Below are 22,364 nucleotides of genomic sequence, written 5' to 3' on the forward strand. Positions count from 1 at the left end.
AGCACCACAATCACACCTTTAGAATTTTAATGCTAATCTTTCCTCAGTACCATCAAATATCTACTAAGTTTTCAAGTTCCAATGGCCTCATGGATCTCACTTTAAAAATGCCTCATTGCCCTAACCGGTTTGGCTCAATGGATAGAGCATCGGCCTGCAGACTGAAAGGTCCTGGGTTCGATTCTGGTCAAAGGCATGTACCTTGGTTGCAGGCACATCCCCAGTAGGGGGTGTGCAGGAGGCGGCTGATCGATGTTTCTCTCTCATAGATGTTACTGACTCTCTATCCCTCTCCCTTCCTCTCTGTAAAAAATCAATAAAATATATTTAAAAAAATAAAAATAAAAAATGAAAATGCCTCATGTGCTGGAAGCAGGATCCGAGTAAGCTCCGTCCCTTCTCGACAGCCCTTCCAGGCTCTCGTCCCTACCCCTGCGCTCACATTGCTCTCGCCAAGGTTCCCAGGCCCCCCTTTGTCACCTCCCTTTGTGCCCTCCCTTTCCGTGGGAATGTGACCCCGACGGACTGCTCATCCCCACCTTTGGAAACTTTCTTCACTCGTAAAGGCCAGGTAGTAAACATGTTAGTTCTTCAGGCCATACAGTACCTACTGCATCTGCTCCGCTCTCCGGCATGGCACGAAAGCAGCTGAAGAAAATACAAAACCAATGGGCGTGGCTGTGTTCCAATAAAACTTTATTTACAAACATAGGAGGCGGACCCACTGGCCAGTTTGCCGACCCCTGCTCTGAAATTCTCTGGACGGGAAGGAAACACTCAAAACTACTTGGCAGTCTGAGCAGCAGGATGAACTTCTTCCCAGAAGTGGGGAAGCTGCTCCCGGGCCGCTGCGGCTTGCGTTAGCCAAACCACACACACCCGCCCTGGGAAGGGCCCGCGTGTGGCAAGAGGAGGGAGTGGGTAATGGGAAAACTGTCTTTTAAAAAATACATATGTATTTTTAATTGGTTTCAGAGGGGAAGGGAGAGGGAGAGAGAGACAGAAACATCAATGATGAGAGAGAATCATCGATCGGCTGCCTCCTGCACACCCCACGCTGGGGATCGAGCCCACAACCTGGGCATGTATCCTGACCGGGAATCAAACCTCGACCTCCTGGTTCATAGGTCGATGCTCAACCGCTGAGCCACACCAGCGGGGCCAAGTTGTCTTCTTAAAGATGCCGCGTGTCTTTTCTCCTTGTTCCATCTTCCAAGAAGCAGAGCTGAGGACACAGAGCTCATCCACCATGGCGCTTTTTAGTTCCTGCGACTGTAAGAGAGGGGACTGCCTCTCTTGGGTTCTCCTACCACATATTAGAGCAGACTGTAACATTTTATATGTATTATTCATTTAGGGGGGTCTTGAACCCAGCACAGGTGAAAACAATTTAAAATCAGGATCTGTCACTTACTAGCTCTGTGACCTGTTTTATGGGGGTGCTGTGATGACTACAGTAAATAGTCTTTGTAACGTGAGTCATTATGCTGCTACGTTTATGAAGGGTTTGCAAGGTGTCATGCACTTGCTCTGACACAGGGAGTATCTGAACCCTCACAACAACCTATGGGGAGGGTCCTATTCCTAAGCCCGTTACAGAGGAGGGAACCAAGTTTGGAGAGGTTAGCTAACTTGCCCAAGGTCACACAGTGAGTGAGTAGCAGAGCCCACATTCAAATCCAAGTTGTCTGACCCCGGAATCCACGCTCTTAACCATCTTCCTCCTTCTTAGTGCATCTAATAAGCGCTCAGTAAGTGATGGTTGTAATCCTAGCCGGTGTCAGCTCTGCCAGGAGGCGGTGTATGTGACCGCAGAGTAATTTGGGAGAGGTGGTAATTGTACTTCCAGGCTGAGTTGTGTTCATTCTACTCATTCCATTCCTCCTGTTGCTCAGGAGCCCTCATTCATTCCATCTTGCTCTCCTCCCACTCCTTGCTTTTCCAGAGCCTCTGGTCTGACTGGTGCAGTGAGTGGCCACCTGCTGAATACCTCTGCCGTTTGCCTTGATGTCATGCATCACTGACCAGCTCCCCACGCAGGAGCTCGGGTTGTTGACCTTGGTCCATAGGGGTTCCCCTTCTTCCTGCTCCTCTCTAGGACTCTGCTGAGTGGCAGCATTGATTCAGACCCTCCTCGTCCCCTGAGATCATGGGAAATCTTTATTAACCTGCTGTGAGAGCGGTTGAAGGACAGGCCTTGGCGCCACCTGCTCGTGAACCGAGAGCAGATCAGTCCTGAGAGCAGGGCCACCATACTGTCTTCTTACCTGGGCTTACGTTTAGCCAAGTGCTGTCTTATCAGTTTGACGAAGACTGTGGGTTCATTATTCCTCATGATCTGGGTTCATGTCTGTTGAACACTGGCTGTTTACCGGGACCTGTGCTAAGCCTTTTCCATGCTTTATACCGTTCGCTCCTCCACACCAATGCTGTGCAGTGCTTTCTGCAGTGATGGGACGTCTGTGTCTGCTCCGTCCAGCAGGGTACCCTCCAGCCACACGTGGTCTCTGAGCATTTGAAATGTGAATAGTGCAACTGAAGAACTGGGGAAAATGGGAAACTATAGAGGAAAATATTGACAGATTTGACTACATAAAAAAATTAAAATTTCTCAATAGGAAAAAACACACCAAAAGCAAAGTTTAAATGTCAGTTGAGACTGGGCGAAAACAAACAAACAAACAAACAAAAACACCCCAAAACAGAAAACAGGGCAACAAACAGGGTTAAATTCTTAACGAATAAAGCAGATGGAGGGGAGGGGACGTATGTAATACTTTCAACAATAATGATTTAAAAAAAAAAAAGCCGAAGCAGATAAGCTTTTTTTTTAAAATATATATTTTATTGATTTTTTTACAGAGAGGAAGGGAGAGAGAGAGTTAGAAACATCAATGAGAGAGAAACATCGATCAGCTGCCTCCTGCACATCCCCCACTGGGGATGTGCCCGCAACCCAGGTACATGCCCCTGACCGGAATCGAACCTGGGACCCTTTAGTCCGCAGGCCGATGCTCTATCCACTGAGCCAAACCAGCTTCGGCAGCAGATAAGCAAAGCCCAGCAGCCAGGAGATTGGGGAGGTTATGAATAGGCGCTTCACAGAAATGTGAACTGCCAATGGCTAATAAAGCTGCCCAACCGCATTAGTGATCAGAGAGACGCAATTTAAAGCAGTTAAGCACTGTTTTTCACCGATTGGAGCGGCAGGAATTAGACTAATTCCATCCTGTGTTGGCCAGCTTGGTCGGTGTGGAAACTGACCCACCTTTTAGACAGGCGAGTGGCCGGCTCCAGCCACATGGTGAATGTGCGTGTTCTTTAGCTCCGCAGTTCCACGCTGAGCACTCACCGGGCATATTACCCACACAGGGATCCACCCATGTTTGTCGTAATATTTTGTGTAATATCAGAGAATTGGAGCCAGTAGCCATGTCTAACCATGGTTAAAGCATGGTACCACCCATGGTAGAATACAGTGTGGCTATGAGCAAGAACACAGTGGATGTGGATGTAGTGATATGGAAATATACACCTGATGTATTGTTAAGAAAAAGCAGCTTTCAGAACAATGAGCACAATATGATCCTATTTCACTTTTTAAAATCTGTGCATGGCCCTGGCTGGTTTGTCTCAGTGGATAGAGCATCGGCCTGCAGACTGAAGGGTCCCGGGTTCAATTCCGGTCAATGGCACATGCCTGGGTTGCAGGCTCGATCCCCAGTAGGGGGCGTGCAGGAGGCAGCCGATCAATGATTCTCATCATTGATGTTTCTATCTCTCTCTCCCTCTCCCTTCCTCTCTGAAATCAATAAAATATATATTTTTTAAAAATAATAAAAAAATAAAATCTGTGTATGCAGGGAAAGGGCTGGGAGGACACACACACACAAGCTGTTGACAGTGAGGAACAGGGAGCAGGCGGCTTTCATATTTATATCCACTTCCATGTCACTCGCATTCTTAGGGTGAGCAAATATTGTTTCCAAAATAATTTTTTTTTTTTTACTGTGAGGAGAATACTTTAGGGGAATAAAACATGCCGAGCTTCGCCAGGACACAGCCCATGCTAATGCAGGAGCCAAGGCGTCTTTTCTTGCTTTAGTAGAAAAGATAATAATCTGCACATCACTGGCATCTGTGGTTGGCTTGATTTAAAATGTGCATAAAAAAGGAAATCGTTGCGCTTATAGCTTACCCACACTAGTCAGGGGAAGCCTTTGCTGCTCCCAAAATAGCACTCGGCACGGGGCTGCATCCTAGCACCTTCCCTAAAGCAAAGGCATGGTTCTCACCACGGTTCCCTCCACGGGTCCCCGGGTCTCGCACTTCCAGGGAGCCAGGGGAGCAGACAGGCCCCTCTGGCACCACCCCCACCCCTGAGCCCAGCCTGACAGCAGCTGGCTCAGAAATAATTTTGTTTAAAAAGATATTTTAATTTATTTCAGAGAGAAAGGGAGAAGGAGATAGAAACATCAATGATGAGAGAGAATCATTGATCGGCTGCCTCCTGCACGCCCCACACTGGGGATCGAGCCCACCACCGGGCATGTGCCCTGACTGGGAATCAAACCGTGACCTGGTTCATAGGTCAACACTCAACCACTGAGTCATGCCGGCTGGGGAGGAATAATTTAATCTTGACCTGAGAAAGGAGTCTGCGTTCTAGCCATGGCTCCCTCATTTAGCTAAACATCATAGTGAAGGTGGCTTCAGTCACCTTCTCTGTTTAAAGATAAATGAGTAAAAATTTAAAACTTGTCCATGTTTTCAAGTGGGAGAGTGGGCTTGGCTACTTTCACAGCGAAGAAGGTGAATAGGCCTGTTTTCCTCTTCGTTAGGGAGTCACACTCCATCTCTGAGGATGCTTCTGGCTCTAACATTAAGCCCCTGACCTCAGATCTCCTTGGATTTTGAAATTAAAAAAAACAATCTCGGTAGTCAAGTGCACAGAAGACTTTCGGCCGCTGCCGCCAGGGAGTCGTGTGGTTTTCACGGGCTCTCTGCTCTTCCTGTCCGTTCTGGAAACCTCTCCTCCTGGGCTTAGTTTGCCTGCCTCTCGGGACGCAGGGCAGACCCGAAGGACCGAGCCTGCCCTGGCCCGCAGGCCTGCGGCTCACCCGGCCACAGAGGAGAGACTGTCTGTGGTGCGGCGGGTGGTGGCCTCTCTCCAGGAGCGCGTGCTTGCTGGTGTGGCTGATGCGTCTCGCCTGCTGCCGCCACCTCCACTGCGGCGTCAGAAACACTTGAGAGCAGGTTTGTCCAGTGCCAAGAGCTTAAACCTGAGCTGAGCGAACAGGGATGTGCTCTTCCCCCTCAGGCCGTGGCAAGGGCAACAGCAGTTGAGAGAATGGCTGAAATGAAGGTGCAAAGACGGCGCCTGGGGCTTTCCTTGAAAGGGGCTCCTGCCTCCTAACTGGTTGCAGAGAACTCAGTCCAAATATCTGGGCTTTCGCCCGGCCGGCGTGGCTCAGTGGTTGAGCGTCAGCCCGTGAACCAAGAGGTCGCTGGTTCGATTCCCGGTCAGGGCACATGCCCAGGTTGCAGGCTCAATCCCCAGTAGGGGGCAGGCAGGAGGCATCTGATCAATGCTGTTTCTCTTTCATCGATGTTTTTCTCTCTCCCTCTCCCTTGCTTTCTCTCTAAAAATCAATAAAGACTTTTTTTTAAACCCACAAATTAAAAATAAATAAATAAATAACCCCCCACAAATACCTGGGCTTTCTTCACCTTCACTAAGCGGGTCGAGCTGCCCTCACCTTCGCCAGCCGGGTGGCGTTTGCTCGGAGCTGCACTTCGTCCCGCCCGCTGTCCACATCTTGCATCAGTCCACCTGGGGACAGTGTCCTTGGTGTAGGGCTTGCCATGAGCCTGGCATGTTCCCAGCTCCGTGTCCAGCCTCGTCAGGCTCCTCAGGCAGATCCTTGCCAGAGGCTGGCACGGAGACCGTGGCAGCCGGTGCCCCAGCCCATCAGCCCTTAGCTTTTCCAGAGGAGCAGCTTGGAGCAAGGCCTCCGTGTGGCACAATCCGGGGGAGGGGGGGCATTTACACTGGGCACGGGGGTTCGTTTAAGTGGGTATTAACATTCTGGGTAGCAACCCTGGGGCTGTGTAGCTCGGTGACCCAGGCTCGGACCCTGGTACCACCTGAGACCTCCGCATGGACAGTGACAACCTGGCCTGTTGTCACTGTGCAAAGCACCTGGTAGTGCCTGAGGGGCCTGAGCTGCAAGGACACAGCCTTGGTCTCTGGACCCCACAGTGCAGGACGGGCAGCAGTGCAGGTAGATGGAGGCGGACCCCCTCGCGGTCACCACGAGGACGCCATTCGACTGGTTTTCTCAGCCACCTTCTCGGTTCCCAGGCTCCTATGGCCTCCTCTGTCTCCATCTCCGATCTAAGGTGGTTGTTCCCCCTTCAGTTGCAGAGCTACTTCGCTGCGTGTGAAGATGAGACCCCTGCCATCCGGAACCACGACAAGGTGCTGCAGCGCCTATGTGAGCACTTGGACCACGCCCTGCTGTACGGGTAAGCTGGGCAGCTGGAGAAGGCGCTGGGCAGCACAGGGCACGGCCGGGCCATGCGCGGCCTCCGGAGAGAAATCCCCGGCCTCGTCCGCCTTCTGTTGCTCCCTTCCCTTGGCGGAGAGAAATGTGTCTCGCTCAGGTGGGCCGCAGGCGGTCTGTGGTTATCGGGGTAGATTGTCTCTGAGCGGCACACGAAGGGGGAGAGAAGGAGGAGGTGGAATGGGGAGGCACGTTGTCTGTGGGTCCCGCCGGGAAGCCATGGCTCTTGGCCTTGAGCTCACGACTGACGCAGCTGGTGGGCCCGCTGCCGGCACCTTCCCCGGGAGCCCTGCCCAGGGACAGCAGCTCCTGTCCTCTCCTCAGGCTGCAGGACCTCTCCTCTGGCTACTGGGTGCTCGTGGTGCACTTCACCCGGAGAGAGGCCATCAAGCAGATCGAGGTGCTGCAGCACGTGGCCACCAACCTGGGGCGCAGTGAGTAGTACAGGTGGATGCTGGGAAGGGCCAGCTCCGCTCTCCCTGTGGGTGGCTTGGGGCTTAGGTGCGGCCTCCTGGTCAGCCCAGGGAGCCAGTTACCGTGTGATGTCCAGAGGCAGTGGGGCCCCCAATGCCAGTGCCCTCCAGAGGCCCCTCCTCCCTGCGAACGGCAGTCTGGGAGCGTCGAGGGCGGGGTGAAGGAGAGTGGGATACTGAAGAGAATCCCAGCCGAGCACATAATGGGTCTCGCTTCCCTCCTTGAGTGAGGATCAGTGTTAGCCTGCAGGGTCGTGCAGAATCCTTGCCTTTGTCAACCCCCTGGAGTTTAAAATCTGCCCTCTTTGTCCAGCTTCCTGGGCAGCTACAAGCTAGGGGCTCACCGGGAAAATAAAGATATCAGGGTCGTGGCCCTCCAGGAGGAGGCGAGGCTGTTGGCATGCGTGGTCCCCCTCCCCCGCGCTGTCTCGCCTCCCTGCCCATGCCTGGCACACGCACTGCGCACTGGCAGACCTTCCTCCCAGTGACTCCTGCCCCTGTTTGCAGGCCGGGCCTGGCTGTACCTGGCCCTCAACGAGAACTCCCTGGAGAGCTACCTGCGGCTGTTCCAGGAGAACCTGGGCCTGCTGCACAAGTACTACGTCAAGTGAGTGCCTGGTCGGTCCCCGCAGCCCCCGAGCTGCCCTGGCGCCTCGTCCCACAGGCTCTCGCCACATGCAGACACCGTGGTATGCCACCGCAGAGGCCCGGCCTGGCACTGCCTGCTAAGGGCACATCAGTGCTGGCCACAGGGGCCTCCGAGCCCGGCCTGTGCGGCTTGTGCCAGGAGCTCTGGGGCTCCGGCTGGGCTCCTGTGTTTGGTGCTCTGCCTCCGCCTGATCCTCTCCCCGGGCCTCAGACCGGACTAGAATGTGCAACCTTTGCTGGGGTTGCTGCAGGATCAGAGTATTTATAGCAGCTGCTGCGAGCCAGCTGGGCCTTATGCCACAGGCCCCGGATCGGAAGACACTGGCGGGAACTTGCTATATGGCCCAAAACCAGGAGGAGAGGCTGGGAAGGGGTGGGTGAAGCTGCCTCCAGCCGGGTGCCCTCAGGGAGAGGGGTGTCACATGTCGCATTTCAACACAGCGGGCTTGTTGGTGAGGGAGGGCGAGCTGGACACCAGCCCAGCGCCACCACCGTCCCCTCCGTGCCTCACAGGAATGCCCTGGTCTGCAGCCACGACCACCTGACTCTCTTCCTGACCTTGGTGTCTGGGCTGGAGTTCATCCGCTTCGACCTGGACCTGGTGAGACCCCGTGGCTCTCCGGCTCTCGGGGCAGAGGAGTGGGCGGTGGGCACGTGGTACCCAATCTGGGGAGTTTCCAGGCGTGACCAGGCCTGAGCCACGCCTTGTTTATGCAGGTGGGGGCGGGTCAGGGTCTGCACTTGGGAGTGAGAGGAAGGGTATGATTCTCTCTTGGCCTGAGGCCAGATATCCTGGTTTGGCCGACTCCTTCCATCTCTGTTCCTCCTGGGAGAAGAGCCACGCTGCCTGGATGGTTAGGACATGAGTGTTTGAGGGGGACAAGGCCAACTCATTTCTATGCCTCCTGGGGTCCTGGACTTGCCACCGGCTCTGGCTCCCGGCCTCTCTCCTACATTCACACACTAGAGACGTTCGGTGCCGGTCCAGATCGAGCCAAAGGGGCCCATGGCGCCTCGGACGCAGCTGCCCCGGCCGAATCCAGTCCCCTTCCTGGGTCCCTGCCCGGTCGGCACAGACTGAAGAGGAGGAGGAATTAGGGGAAACGAGCAATTCGAATAGTGATTGGTCAGAGACGGGCTAGAGGCCTCGCTGGTCCTGTCCTCTGTGGGCCTCAGGTCCAGCTCTCAGTGCCACACCCATCACATCACTCGTTAGCAGCTCGTTTCTGCAGTTAGTACCTTAAGCCCATTGGTTTCCCAGAGAAAAGCTAGCATGGGGGAGGGTGTGACAGGCAGGCCCGTGGCTCTCGAACCCGGCCCCAGACCTGCCTTTCTCCTCTCGCCTCAGGACGCCCCCTACTTAGACCTGGCCCCCTACATGCCCGACTACTACAAGCCTCAGCACCTGCTGGACTTCGAGGACCGCCTTCCCAGCTCGGCCCACGGCTCCGACAGCCTGTCCCTCAACTCCTTCAACTCCGTCACCTCCACCAACCTGGAGTGGGACGACAGTGCGATCGCCCCGTCCAGTGAGGGTAGGTGGCCGGGCAGACAGGAGCCAGGCCTCCATGCTAAAACCGATTCTAGAGCCCCTTGCGCCCGGCAGGTCGGCGTCTCTCTCGGCTCCTCCTGGTCCCTAGTCCTGGTCCAGCGGCTGAAGTGAAAGTTAAACAGGGTCAGCGTCTCTCAGGTCCTCGTTTCCTCCGAGCCCCTGTGGAGGCTAAGAAAGTAACTCTGGAGACAAAAAGTGAAGCAATCCTGGGACCGATCTTGGGGATGTGAGACCCTTTTCTAGAAGGCTGTAGCCCCAGGCCCCGGGCAGTTTTCCGAGTGAGGAGGGATTAGTGTGTGACCAGGAGACTTCCTCTCATCGCAGGGGTGAGGGCGCCCGCCCCAGATTTTAGGCAGAAAGAGGCTAAGGAACCCCTGGAGAGAGAAGAAAGCCAGGTGGATGCAAAGCTTAGGGGAAACCTGCCAGCATTTCTCATGAGTCCCTCCCGCACTTGTTAGTGTGTCCGCGAGGACTGCACCCATCGCATCAGAGACTGAAAAGGAAGGCCATCGCATCTGGAGGTCATTGTGTTGTCTTGATCCAAAAGCTTTACCGAAACAGCCTGGCTCCTTTCAAGCCTTGGGCCTCCGTGTTCATGTATTATTTATTTATTTATTTATTTATTTTTAAAAAGTATATTTTTACTGATTTCAGAGAGGAAGGGAGAGAGAGATAAAAACAATAATGAGAGAGACGCATTGCCCCTCACTGGGGATCGAGCCCGCAACCCAGGCATGTGCCCTGACCGTGGATTGAACCGTGACCTCCTGGTTCATAGGTCGATGCTCAACCACTGAGCCCCGCTGGCTGGGCTGTGTTCATTTATAGAACTGGCTGTTTCCTCACCCCCAGGAAGGGGGATCCAAGCCCACGTTCAGCCCCTGGGACTCCCTAGAATTGCATCAGCATTGAGGCCTTGACCTTTTTCTTTATTTCTAATTGTGCCATGAGCCATGCGTGCCCAGGGAGAGGGTAGCTACTGTCTGACTTCTGTTAGCAAGACTTGCATTGCTCCTTGTACAAGTGGACGGAGTGCGGGCTCATGGGCTGCCTCAGAGAAGGCAGAGGGGCGCCCCAAAGGAGCAGCCCCCCTTGTCTCAGCTGCTGGTGCGGAGGGAAGGAAGGCTCAGGATAGAACAGACGGTAGGAGCACGTGGGCCGCCTTCTCTGCTGGAACCAGGTTCCCGGCCCCCGACGTCCTCCCCGCTGGTCAGAGGCCACTGGGGTCCGAGTGAGTCCCCTGAGGTTGGCTGTGAGATAAAATGTAGAAAGTCTAACTTTTCCTCTTGTTTTCTCCCATGTCCCCGCCCTGTTGCCCCCACCCGCCCTGTCCTTCCACTTCCTGTTTCTAATGGTCAGTTTTGTCCCGTTTTTGTAGATTATGATTTTGGAGATGTGTTTCCAGCAGTGCCGTCTGTACCCAGCACAGACTGGGAAGGTGGGCAGAGTCCGCTCTTACCCTCGTTTCCATGCCAAGCTTGCTGCATGATCCAAAATCAGCTCGATACTTATAATCATGTCAATGATCGTACTAAAGCCCAGCCTGGTGTCCTGATAGATGGAATTCTGCAGGCGGAGAGCTCCACCTCTAGCCCCAGGCCAACGCCTCCTCCCAGGGCAGGACTCCTGCCTGCGGGCTGACGCCGTGGCCTGTGGAGTCACGGGGTGACTGCTTCAGGGACACACAGATGTCCCTTCCCGCCTTCGGTGCCACTCCATGCACGGATGTGCCTGCGGAACTGCTGGCCTTGGGCACGCACTGGGGCCTGACCCAGCGAGTGCAGATTCGTTCTAGAAAGAGATGCCTTGGAGCGTGTGGGTTGTAATTCCTGTAGGTCAGACGCATTCCTGTGTCAGAAGCATCAAGAAGCAAAGGCAGAGGCTTGATTCCTTCAGTCCGTTCTTAATGGCTTCCTCTCGGACATTTCTGAAGGAGATTGAGGGAAATTGCCCACATACCGTACAGATGAACCTTCCCATGGAGAGATTCTCTTAAATCTCAAGGCAGATTAAAATACACTCACTCAGCCCACCCTCCCACCGTGACCACTAGGTGGCAGTAATACTCAGGCATTTTCCTGCTGGGCGGGGAGGGGGCCCCAATTCTGGGCTTGTGAGAATTTGTGAAGCTATTCTTTACGTTCAGTTCCGTGATTGCTCAGAGCACAGGGCATGGTCTTGACGTTAACGCGTCCTCTTTAAATCTGAGGCCATAACCAGGCCCCGTGTTAGAGACCCCTTGCCCTGTAGGTCACTTCCATGGGGGGGGGGGGGCAGCCTCTGAAGGGGAGGGACAGGCGCCCTCCCACTGGCCCCTCGTTATGAGAGCGGTGATCCCTGAGTAATGGATGACAGATGACCTTTGCCCCAGTAACATGCGGATGAAACCGCTGAAGTCCGAGGGAAATAAGATGACACTGGGAAAGATAAATTCCGCCATCTGGCCAGGAGCGTAGCATCAGAGTCCCACCTCGCAGCTAAGAGTAGCGCGAAGTCCAGAATTCCATCCTGACAGCACCTGTCCTCTCAGCCTCTCTTGCAGCAGGCGCGCTGGGCATCGACCTTTCCCCTCTGGTTCTAACCGCTAACCCTCCTGACCCGCTACTTGTTGCCTGTGCAATGCTTGATGAGCAGGGCCCTGCAGAGCACCCTGTGGGCCCCGGGGTGGGGACTGGGCGGCTGTCCCATGGTCCTTGGCTCATTTACAGGATTGGGAGGTACCCCAGCCTTGACACCCACCACGTCCGGTGGTCCGCTCGCTCACCTCTCGGGCTCCTCCCAGGAGCAGCTGCAGATCCCCAGGCCTGGGACAAGACGTGGGGCTTTGCAGGAACCTTCTCTGAGACCAAAGGGCAAGGTTTTCTGCATTGAGAACTAGGGCGCTGTGGTCCCAGGATGTCAGGAGAAAGTCTCATCTATTGCTGGTGGTTTTGGGGGTTTTAATATATTTTTACTGATTTCATGGATGGGGAGAGAAACATCAATGATGAGAGAGAATCACTGATCAGCTTCCTCCTGCACACCCCCTACTGGGGATCGAGCCACAACCCAGGCATGTGCCCTGACCGTGAATCCAACCGTGACCTCCTGGTTCATGGGTCAATGCTCAACCAGTGAGCCCCACCTGCCAGGCTGTTGCTGGTGTTTTTTTCTGGCAGGGCTGGCAATTGCTTTTAGCTGCCTCCTTTGCCCTTATATTAAAAGACAATGTACTTTTTGAAAAATGCGGATGGCGTGCTGTGTCAGCAGGCAGCCGCCAGCGGTCCGAGATCCACTAGGAAGCTGACGGCCGCCAGGCCCTTCGGGTGAGGCTGAGGGCGGGCAGCATGCTTGCCCGTCTCCGGGGCAGATAATGGCCAGTACACCTTGTACAAGGTGCTAATGGAGCGTGAACGGCCTGTGTCCCCTGCCATTAACCTTCACCCAGGCTGTTCCACCAGCCGGGCCTCGGCCTCTGCTTGGGCAGCTCCCATCTGCCACCAGATAAATGTCCCGTGTGCTTTTCCTCTCCGTGTCCTGTTCTGGTGACCCGGATGGATGGGGGGCGGGGGGGGGGGGGGCTAGACCAGGTCCGCTCTGGAGGGGCAGCAGCATCCCCACCCGTCTTCTCCCCGGGCGGAGGCGGGTGACAGTGGACCCGAATGCAAGCTGAGGCTGGAATGAAAGCGAGTTCTCAGCACCCCCCTTCCAGGGCCCCCTGGTCCTGCCCCTGGAGCATGTGGGTCGTCAGGGAGAGAGGCAGCCACTGAAGGGCCCACGAGGCATCTGTGGGCAGCCACGCGGCACACGTTTCTTGTCCCCTTCACATCTCCTCCCTCCTGTGCTCTGGCTCCTTCTCTCTGCCCTTCCCCCTGCTCCTCACCCCTCAGCCTTTGCCCTTCACTCTGCACCCGCATTTTCTCTGATCTCTGTCCTCTCTTTTGTTCCTTCTTATCTGCCTCTGTGGGGGACCCTCAGAGGACTTGGGGTATCTCAGTCCTCCCAGTGCCTTGCGGGCACCCCTCTAGCCTCCGCTGAGGGAGGGTTAAACTGAGTGGCGTGCGGCCTGCCCCTCTGCGGGCACCGAGGTCTCCACCGGGGGCTTCAGCTTGGAGCTCTTACCTCCAATTGGCCACGTTGCCGTGGCTCTCAAGGGCTCCTGCTGCTGGTGGTGGTGGTGGTGGTGGTGGTGATGGTGGTCCCTCTAAGTTGCCCTGAAAGCACAGATCCCATGTCCTGTTGGGTCTGGGCTTCTCCGCTTGAAACGGGGCCACCCCATCAGATTTCCCTGGGAGGAACTTGCCCACCCTCCGCATGAGGAAAGGCTGCTTTGGGGGCCCAGAGGGTGTCTGACGGGCGGTGTCCTGCTTGCTGCTCTTCCTCCTCGCAGATGGGGACCTCACAGACACCGTCAGTGGGCCCCGCTCCACTGCCTCCGACCTGACCAGCAGCAAGGCTTCCACCAAGAGTCCCACCCAGCGCCACAACCCCTTCAATGAGGAGCAGGCAGAGGCCGTCTCCTCCTCCGACACCACCCCTGTGCACACCGCCTCTCAGGGGAAGGAACCGCACCCCCCGGAGCTGCTGGACGCCGGCACGGAGCTCGAGGTCATCAGGTCAGTGGGGAGGGGGTGAGCATCCCTCTTCAGTCCAGGCAGGCAGTTGGGCGTCTTCCTGGAGGCAAAGTACCCCCTCTTCCCTTGCTGGTGCCTTGAGCAAGAGGAATAGCCAGCCCAGAGGACAGAGGCACTGGCTGGTCCGCGTCCAGAGCAGCTTGAGCCGCTCAGACCCGGGGTCCCTTAGCCAGGCCCACGGCAGCCAACGTGGGACCGAAGAGTGGGTGCCAAGAGTTTGATCCCAAAGACTTTGAGTCCATTTCTGGTTGAATTGTCCGTGATGGGAAGTGAGGCCAGCGCAGGGGCCATGGCCCACGTCCTAAGGGAAGGGCTGAGTAGAGGGACCATTGGCCTGACCAACCGTGGCCTGTTGTTCCCTAGAACGCAGCTAGCTGCACTGCAGGACCTGCTCAGGGGCCTCTGGCTGCTGCCATCTGTGCCTCCTCGGGCTGGTCCCTGCCTCTGCCAGCCATGGGGGAGACCTCAGGGGCCCAGCCGCTGCTGCCCCCAGCCAGGACCCTGCACCCAGCACTGCCCGGGACCACTGAAGCTCTGGCCATGCCCTCAGAGGTCACACACCCAGGATCACCTCTTTTGGCCCCACCCATCCATGTCCCTGAGTGCCTGGTGCTCAGAGGCTAATTTCTCCCCTCGCCTCTCTCCCAGGGTCACCAAGAAAAAGAAAGCTGGCAAGAAGAAGAAGACCAGATCAGATGAGGAAGCCAGTCCACTTCGCCCAGCCTCCGCCCAGCACACGGGTGCCAGGAGGGGGGATGGCGACAGCCGGGTCAGCAGCCCAGGCCTTGGGCGGGGCTCACCAGACACCACCTTGGCTTCCCCCCAGGAGAAGGGAGAGGGGCCCAGCAGCGCCGCTGAGAGCAGCGAGCGCTCAGAGCCCAGCCAGATGGGCCTGCTCATCCCTGAAATGAAGGACACCTCTATGGAGCGCGTGGGGCAGCCCCTGAGTAAAGTCATCGACCAGCTCAACGGGCAGCTGGACCCTCGCACCTGGTGCTCCCACGGCGAGCCCCCAGACCAGCCCTTTCGGACCGGCTCTCCGGGGGACACCCCGGAGAGACCGCCGTTTTGTGACTTTAGTGAGGGGCTTCCGGCCCCAATGGACTTCTACCGCTTTACCGTCGAGAGTCCAAGCACTGTTACATCAGGTGGCGGCCACCATGACCCTGCAGGGCCTAGCCAACCGCTGCATGTTCCTGGTGGCCCTGCGGCTGCTGGCCAAGAAGAAGAGGGAGGAGGAGGAGGAGAGGGACAGGCGCCTCCGCCCCTAGGGGCCACCCTGGGGGAGGCTCAGGAGCCAGAGACCCGGGCACCGGAGACCCAGGTGCCCCCCGTCAAGGAGGGGCCTGGGCCTGAGCCAGAGTCTGGGACCCAGGAGGCTCTTTGCCAGCTCAAGCGAGACCAGCCCAGCCCCTGTCTGAGCAGTGCGGAGGACTCTGGGGTGGAGGAGGGGCAGGGGAGCCCTTCTGAGATGTCCCACTCGGCAGAGTTCAGGTGAGCAAGGCTGTGTGCGCTGGTGAGAGACACTCCCAGTCCTTGAAGCAGGGCCCGGGGTCTGTCCTCCCAGTAACTAATAAGCACAACTCCCGGGAGACCCAAGCTGGGCTGGGAGGTAGGAGGGGTATGGTCCTCCCCTCCTTCATTTGGCTCCTGGCTGGGGGCAGAGCTATGACAGCTGCACCGCCTCTGGGGGCACTGCCTCTGGGTGCCTCTACGACCTCTGATACCTACACCACCTCTGGGTGCCTCTACGCCCTCTGATACCTACACCACCTCTGGGTGCCTCTATGCCCTCTGGATGCCTCTATGCCCTTTTGGTACCTATACCACCTGTGGGTGCCTCTACACCCTGTTGGTACCTGCACCGCCTCTGTGTGCCTGTACGCCCTCTGGGTGCCTGTACCACCTCTCTGTACATGTATCTCCTCTCTGTGCCTGTTTCACCTCTCCTGCCCCTGCCCCAGCCTGACACCGCGCCCTCCCCACACTTGTCCCTCTCACAGAGTGGACAACAATCACTTACTCCTGCTGATGATCCACGTGTTTCGAGAAAACGAAGAGCAGCTCTTCAAAGTAAGTCCCAGCACAGCCCGGGCAGGGCGGGGTGGGCCACCGAGCAGTCAGAAGGGGAAGCGCGCTGCCCGGGGCTGGCGGGCAGGAGCCACCGTGCCTGACCGGTTTCTGCTTCACCCGCAGATGATCCGGATGAGCACGGGGCACATGGAGGGCACCCTGCAGCTGCTGTACGTGCTGCTCACCGACTGCTACGTCTACCTGCTCCGGAAAGGTGCCTGCCGCCCCCTTCCCCAAGCCCCCCACACCCTGGGTGTCCCTCAGCTGCCTGGCGTGTGGTGATGAAGATACACTCCATGGGAGGTGTTGCCAGCAGGCCCAGCAGCCCCAAGACACAAGCCCGGGCCTCCTCTCCATCCGCACCCATGTCATCCTCCATCATTTCAGATCCCGGGGCCCAGGCGGGTCTCCTGGAGAGGGGCCAGGTCTTAGAAGACGGGCGGGGGAGGGAAGAGAGGCCGCTGTGGGTAATGAGCATTGGCATTTCCTTCAGGGGCCACAGAGAAGCCATACCTGGTGGAAGAGGCCGTCTCGTACAATGAGCTTGACTACGTGTCGGTGAGTCCAGGCTCCGCAGCTGCTGTTCGCTGTAGGCCCAGCCATACGCAGAGCAGAGCACGCCCCCCTCAGCCCCGGGGTTGGGCGCCAGCTCCTCTCTCCGAGCAGCTTCTGTCCATGGTGCTGGGGGTGGGAGCCGAGCTTGAGGGTGCCTCTCCGTCCATCCCTCCCTAACTCGGGCCAGGGTCCCAGGCCTCCGGAGCTTTACCTCGTGGCGACCCAGGGTGCATGTCCTCCCCGCCCCCCAGCCTGGCCCTCAGTCTGGCTGTGGCTGCTCTTCTGGCAGCGGCCAGGCCCGTGTGCATGGGAGGTGTGGTCTCTGGCAGGTGGGCCTGGACCAGCAGGCGGTGAGGCTGGTGTGCACCAACCGCAGGAAGCAGTTTCTGCTGGACACGGCCGACGCGGCTCTGGCTGAGTGAGTGACACCCGCCCTCCGCGGCGCTGGAGGATCGGCCTCGGCCACTGGGGTGGCCGTGCCCTGGACTCCCGCCCTCCGGTGGAGGGTGGGAAGTGGCATAGGAAGAAGTGGGGACAGAGGTATATTCCCTCTGGACCCTGCGGTCTGGTCAGAGAGGCAAGGAAATAGACAGACATGCCGACTGGTTGATTCGTGGTCAACCCAGGCGACTGCAGAGAGGAAGGGGTGGCATGAGTTTCAGCAGGAAGAAAGCATAGCCTGGCTGCTGGACCGCGGCGCCCCCAGGCCTCCACACGGAGCCTGCATGCAACCAGATGGCACTGGTGTTCCAGTCCTGCTGCAGCCCCTTGCCAGTCTCCCCTCGCTGTCAGAACCCAAGACCCCTTGGCCATTGGGAATGGGTAGGGCCTTTTCTAAGTCGCCACTGGGTGACTGTGGCCTGTGGTCCCATCACTGCCCCACTCGCTGCCCTGAGCTCTGGTTCCAGCCAGGTCCCTCCCCCAGTATCTGTGAGCCCAGCAGGGTGGGAGGCACGTGCCTCTGACGGCAAACCCCACTCCCTGTGCAGGTTCTTTTTGGCTTCTTTGAAGTCGGCCATGATCAAAGGCTGTCGGGAACCCCCGTACCCCAGCATCCTGACCGATGCCACCATGGAGAAGCTGGCACTGGCCAAGTTCGTGGCCCAGGAATCTAAGTGTGAGGTAAGAAGCTGGGGAGGCGGGGGCAGGGGCCGAGGGCCTGGGCCTGGGGCGTGTCCTTGCTCTCAGTGGCCCCCCTGGTGCTGGCCGGGACCTCACCGCTGTCTACTGTCCCCACCCCCCCGCCCCAGGCAGCCGCTGTGACCGTGCGCTTCTATGGGCTGGTGCACTGGGAGGACCCCACTGACGAGTCCCTGGGCCCCGTCCCCTGCCACTGCTCACCCCCCGAGGGCGCCATCACCAAGGAGGGCATGCTGCATTACAAGGCGGGCACCTCCTACCTGGGCAAGGAGCTGTGGAAGACCTGCTTCGTGGTGCTCAGGTGGGAGCCCCCGCAGCTCTGGTCAGGCTCACCCTGAGGTTGTGAGTCGACAGGTTATGAGCTCTTCGCAGCCCGTCACTGAAGGGAACCGAGGGGGGAGACTCCCTCCCCACAGGGCGTAGGAGGAGACATACCCAGGATATTAGAGCTTCTCTGTAAAGCCAGCCTCCTTGGGGGCCACCCCGGGCTCCCACCCCGGCCACCCCAAAGCAGCCCGCCTGGAAGGCTGCAGGCAAAGACCTGGGCAGGGCTGCCCCGAGCTCCCAGGTTGCTGTCCCTCTGCAGTCCTTTCTTCACCCTCCCCACCACAGAAGACAGCCCCCACCTCCTTGGCCTCGGGTTCAAGGCTCCAGCCTGTGGGAGTCCCCGGGATCTGGGCTCCACCTGGTCCCGAGCTGGGACAGGCCTCAGCCCTGCCATGTGTGTCCCTGCAGCAACGGGATCCTCTACCAGTACCCCGACCGCACCGATGTCATCCCCCTGCTCTCGGTGAACATGGGGTGAGTGTCCTGGTGACGGGGCTGGGGAGGTGGGGTCTGGCATCGCGGCCTGAAGGTCAAGGCTCTGGCTGAGCTTGGGCCCGCGCTCCTGTTCTCCCGGAGACATCTCCTGGCTCTCCCTCTTGTCAGCTTCGCCTGCCCCTGTGCCCGGGGTCCTGCTGAGCTCTGAAAACTGCTGGGACCCGGGGAGGGGGAGGGAAAGCTTCTCTAGGGAAGCAAGAGGGGAAGGGAAAGCTCCTCTCAGGGAAGCAAGAGCTTCTTGCCTGGAAAGGGTCTGGTCTGATAGGGGAGGCAGTCCCCGGCCTGATAGGGGGCAGTCCCTAGGCTCATAGGGGGCAGTCCCTTCCCTGGGAAGCGCCTGCCCTGATGGGGAAGATGGATGCACACATACTTGGAGGAAGCGTCAGCCCTAATGGAACATGAGGATGTGCACTGATTCTGAGAGGCTGGAGCTAAGAGCTGATTCTCACCCCTCACCTGGCCATGTTTAGGTTCTAGAAGGATCTTTGATTATGGACATAAAAGGTGTTACACAGGATGGAGTGGGGCTGCCCAGCAGCTCTCAGAGCCAGAGGGGTCTGGACTTCTCCTGGTGTCCTCCGCCCTGGGACTGGGCCGGCCCTGTACCCACAGGCCTTGAGCCACACCCAGGGGCTCCCACCCCGAGCCACCCCTGCCTCCTCGCTCCCGTTTCACCCCTCCTCCTCTGGCCCAGGGGGGAGCAGTGCGGTGGCTGTCGGAGGTCCAACACCACGGATCGGCCCCACGCCTTCCAGGTCATCCTTGCCGACCGGCCCTGCCTGGAGCTGAGCGCCGAGAGCGAGGCTGAGATGGCCGACTGGATGCAACACCTCTGCCAGGCCGTGTCCAAAGGGGTGAGCTGCTCCTGCCTCCACCGTTCACCTGGCCTCCCGACCCCGCTCTGTGTCCCTCCCCTAAACCCACGCCAGTCATGGAACAACCTGTGGGGACCAAGACAGGTTCCTCCAGGGAAAGCCCAGGAGCAGGCCCTGGAACTCTCATGGTCACCCCACCTATAGCCCTGAGTGGGCGGAGCCTGCCTGACTTCTGGAGGCGGGGCTAAGGGCTGGCTGGGCCCCTGGATGGGGAGCAGGAGCTCCAGCTTGCTTCCTGCCCCTCTGCCAATGCCCTCAGGTCATCCCCCAGGGGGTGCCTCCCAGCCCCTGCATCCCCTGCTGCCTGGTGATCACCGATGACCGCCTTTTCACCTGCCACGAGGATTGCCAGACCAGCTTCTTCCGCTCCCTGGGCACAGCCGCGCTGGCCGACATCAGCGCCGTCTCCACGGAACCGGGCAGGGAGTACTGTGTCTTGGTGAGTCCGGTGGGGGGTGCTGGAGGCAGGCCCTGCCGCAGGAGCCCTGTGTCTGCTGACCGGGCCCCGCTCTCCCCAGGAGTTCTCCCGGGACGGCCAGCAGCCCCTCCCCCCCTGGGTCATCTACCTGAGCTGCACATCTGAACTGGACCGATTCCTGTCTGCACTGAACTCTGGGTGGAGAACCATCTACCAGGTACTCAGCTGCCCGTGGCCCTGCGGAGCGAGCCGTTCCCTACAGAGAGGAGCCTTGTGTGGCACAGACCAAGGCAGGGGTTGGGGGCCTGGGGACAGCACCGGACCTGTAGCTCTGGGACAGACACGAACATTAGGACCAAAGGGCAACCCTGACTCCCAAGGAGTCTGAGACTTGGCGCCATCCCGGGCCTTGTTGGTTCCAATAGAATAGCACGAATTGAGTGCTGACGGTGGGGCTGAGGCCGAGCTGTTCCAGGTAAGCAGGACGCTCAGGTGCGAAGCCAGCTAGAGCGCAGGGCCTGCCAGGTGGGCACCCACCCCAGAGCCGGGCCTGCCCCGGAAGGAGGCTTGGGGCTGTCACCTGGTCTCAGCTTCAGCCCCACCTTGAAGGGCAGAATTCAGCTGGGCGGACGAGGCCGCCCTGGCGCAGGGGCTCCGTGGCCCTCACGCTCCCTGCCGCCCGACACAGGTGGACCTCCCCCACAAGGCCATCCAGGAGGCCTCCCACAAGAAGTTCGAGGATGCCCTGAGCCTCATCCACAGCGCGTGGCAGCGCAGCGACAGCCTCTGCCGCGGCAGAGCCTCCAGGGACCCCTGGTGCTGAGGCAGAGCTGGCCGGTGTCCTGGCGGGCAGGACAGGAAGGCGCGCGGGGCACACACGGTCACCACAGCGGTGGCGCGCTGCTCGGGGCCAGGCCTCCACCCGTTCCACAGCCCACTTCCACCCCGGGCGGTAGAACCAGTGGGCGGGGCCTGAGACAGGGTCTGTCCCTCCCTGTGATCCAGAGTGGGTGCGGAACACCCTGGGCACCTGCCCAGCAGGTGGGCACTGGGAATGCCAGGGGCAGAGGTCTGAGCCCTATGGGCTCTGTAGTTGCACAGCCTCCTCCCAGGGCCACGTCTCAGCCCACGCCATCTCTTTAGGATGGCGATGGGAATAATATCGACCCTGAGGGAGCAGAAGGATGGGGGGGGGGGGGGCAGATCCCCTCTTCCTCTCCGGCCCGGAGTGTCTGGCCATCCTGTTCATTTTTGAACGTATACCCGGCCGTGCAGGGAAGCGGAACACTGAGGTCTTAGTGCATGTCATCTCCTCACTAACCCGTCCCACGAGCACTGCTACCTGCCTTCCAGGGCGGGGCCGGGGAGGACTGGCCCTCCCTGGCTGCCAGGAGGCCCTGCATGTCCGTGGGCCCCTGCCCTTGCCTCTCCCTGAACCTGGCAGTGCCGTGGACCAGGAATCGGGCTGTGTCCTTGCACCGGAAGCAGAGGGGAGGGAGGCGGGCATGGAGCGGGGCAGAGCCCACCAGCCTGGGGTCCACGTTGGAGCCTCCTGACTGTCCTGCTTGGCGAGAGCCAGGCTCTTCCCAAGAGCTTGTCAAGGGCCCTCTTGGGGAAAGAGTCGGGTCTGGGTTTTGTTTTTTAAAATAAAATAGATGTTATATTGCCAAGACTTGTCACTGGCCCTTTTTGACCAGGATGGGGTGGGGGACCTCCAATCCCTCTCCTCAGGCCCCTCGACCCTCGTTCTTCATTCCACAACGTTCCATCAGCCGCCGGTGCCAACACTGGGAACCAGAGTCCCTGCGCCCTGGGGCACTCGAGTCTGGAGGAGCCCAGGCCTGGGAGTCCACGGCCTGACTTTTGCCCTCCCTCCTGTTTCCTGCAGGGGCCAGGGCTGGGGTGGCCCAGTCCTAGGCAGGTCCCCACCACCAGAAAGACACTCCTGCCTCCTGGCCTCCGGCCATGGGGGTAGATGCCAGCCGCTCGGGTAAACCCGGGAGAGTTCACGCTGTTCCCGAGGCCTCTTGTCGAGCTGCTGCCCCAGGGGCTGGCTAGAGGATGCCAAGCCTACCAGGCTGGGGAGCCGTTCGCCACTGCCACCTCCAGGGCCTCACACACACCGGAGGAAAGGGGTAGACTCGGGAGGGGGTGGGTGTGGCGGCCACCGAGGCAGGGTTCCAGGCAGGGCGGCTCTGCCTCCGGTTTTGACACTGACACCAGCGCCTAGGGTGATGCAGGGTGGCCCTGGCAGGAGAGAACTGCTCTGAGGGCAGAGGTCAAGGTGAGCAGCCTGGCGCCTGGCAGCAGTGCGGGGGGGGGGGGGGGGGGCACCTTTCACCAGGCACAAAGGGCCATTTCCTGCAGGGGCTCCTCCAGAAGCCACAACCCAGGAGGGGCTCCCACTGGGAGGAGGGTAGGGCGGAGGGACAAGTCCCTACCAGGTAAGTGGTGAAAGCCACTGGTCACTCCTGGAGGTCTCCTACCCGCCCAGGGACCCCGGCAGGGGGATGTGGACCACCTTTGTTGGGTGCTTTTCACACATCGCTGACCCTCCAGAGAAGCTCTGCCGTGGGTATGGCCGGCCCCCTTTACAAATGGAGAGCTGACGCTCAGGGGAAGTGACCTG

General features: G+C 58.7%; 1 protein-coding gene across 18 annotated transcripts in view; it reads left to right on the top strand.

Annotated features, from left to right (window-relative positions):
* Positions 1–21,405, top strand: part of PLEKHM2 (pleckstrin homology and RUN domain containing M2) — a 29,235-nt gene extending 7,830 nt beyond the window's left edge. Inside the window, exons 2-21 of one of the 18 annotated variants that reach the window (XM_023745904.1) lie at positions 6,422–6,528; positions 6,820–7,013; positions 7,547–7,646; positions 8,129–8,288; positions 9,036–9,222; positions 10,618–10,677; positions 13,609–13,834; positions 14,216–14,404; positions 14,501–15,346; positions 15,856–15,925; positions 16,049–16,139; positions 16,419–16,483; positions 16,732–16,898; positions 17,470–17,602; positions 17,731–17,921; positions 18,356–18,421; positions 19,137–19,296; positions 19,577–19,756; positions 19,836–19,952; positions 20,424–21,405. In XM_023745904.1, coding sequence (XP_023601672.1) covers positions 6,422–6,528; positions 6,820–7,013; positions 7,547–7,646; positions 8,129–8,288; positions 9,036–9,222; positions 10,618–10,677; positions 13,609–13,834; positions 14,216–14,404; positions 14,501–15,346; positions 15,856–15,925; positions 16,049–16,139; positions 16,419–16,483; positions 16,732–16,898; positions 17,470–17,602; positions 17,731–17,921; positions 18,356–18,421; positions 19,137–19,296; positions 19,577–19,756; positions 19,836–19,952; positions 20,424–20,558 — 3,444 coding nt within the window. In that variant the 3' untranslated portion in view covers positions 20,559–21,405. Of the gene's footprint in view, positions 1–6,421; positions 6,529–6,819; positions 7,014–7,546; positions 7,647–8,128; positions 8,289–9,035; positions 9,223–10,617; positions 10,678–13,608; positions 13,835–14,215; positions 14,405–14,500; positions 15,347–15,855; positions 15,926–16,048; positions 16,140–16,418; positions 16,484–16,731; positions 16,899–17,469; positions 17,603–17,730; positions 17,922–18,355; positions 18,422–19,136; positions 19,297–19,576; positions 19,757–19,835; positions 19,953–20,423 lie in introns of those variants that run through there. The other 17 variants (XM_023745907.1, XM_023745906.1, XM_023745908.1 and 14 more) reach the window with 17 other exon arrangements.
* The last annotated feature ends 959 nt before the right edge of the window (positions 21,406–22,364 follow it).

The sequence above is a fragment of the Myotis lucifugus genome, unplaced genomic scaffold (genome assembly GCF_000147115.1).
Source record: "Myotis lucifugus unplaced genomic scaffold, Myoluc2.0 scaffold_604, whole genome shotgun sequence".
NCBI lineage: Eukaryota > Metazoa > Chordata > Mammalia > Chiroptera > Vespertilionidae > Myotis > Myotis lucifugus.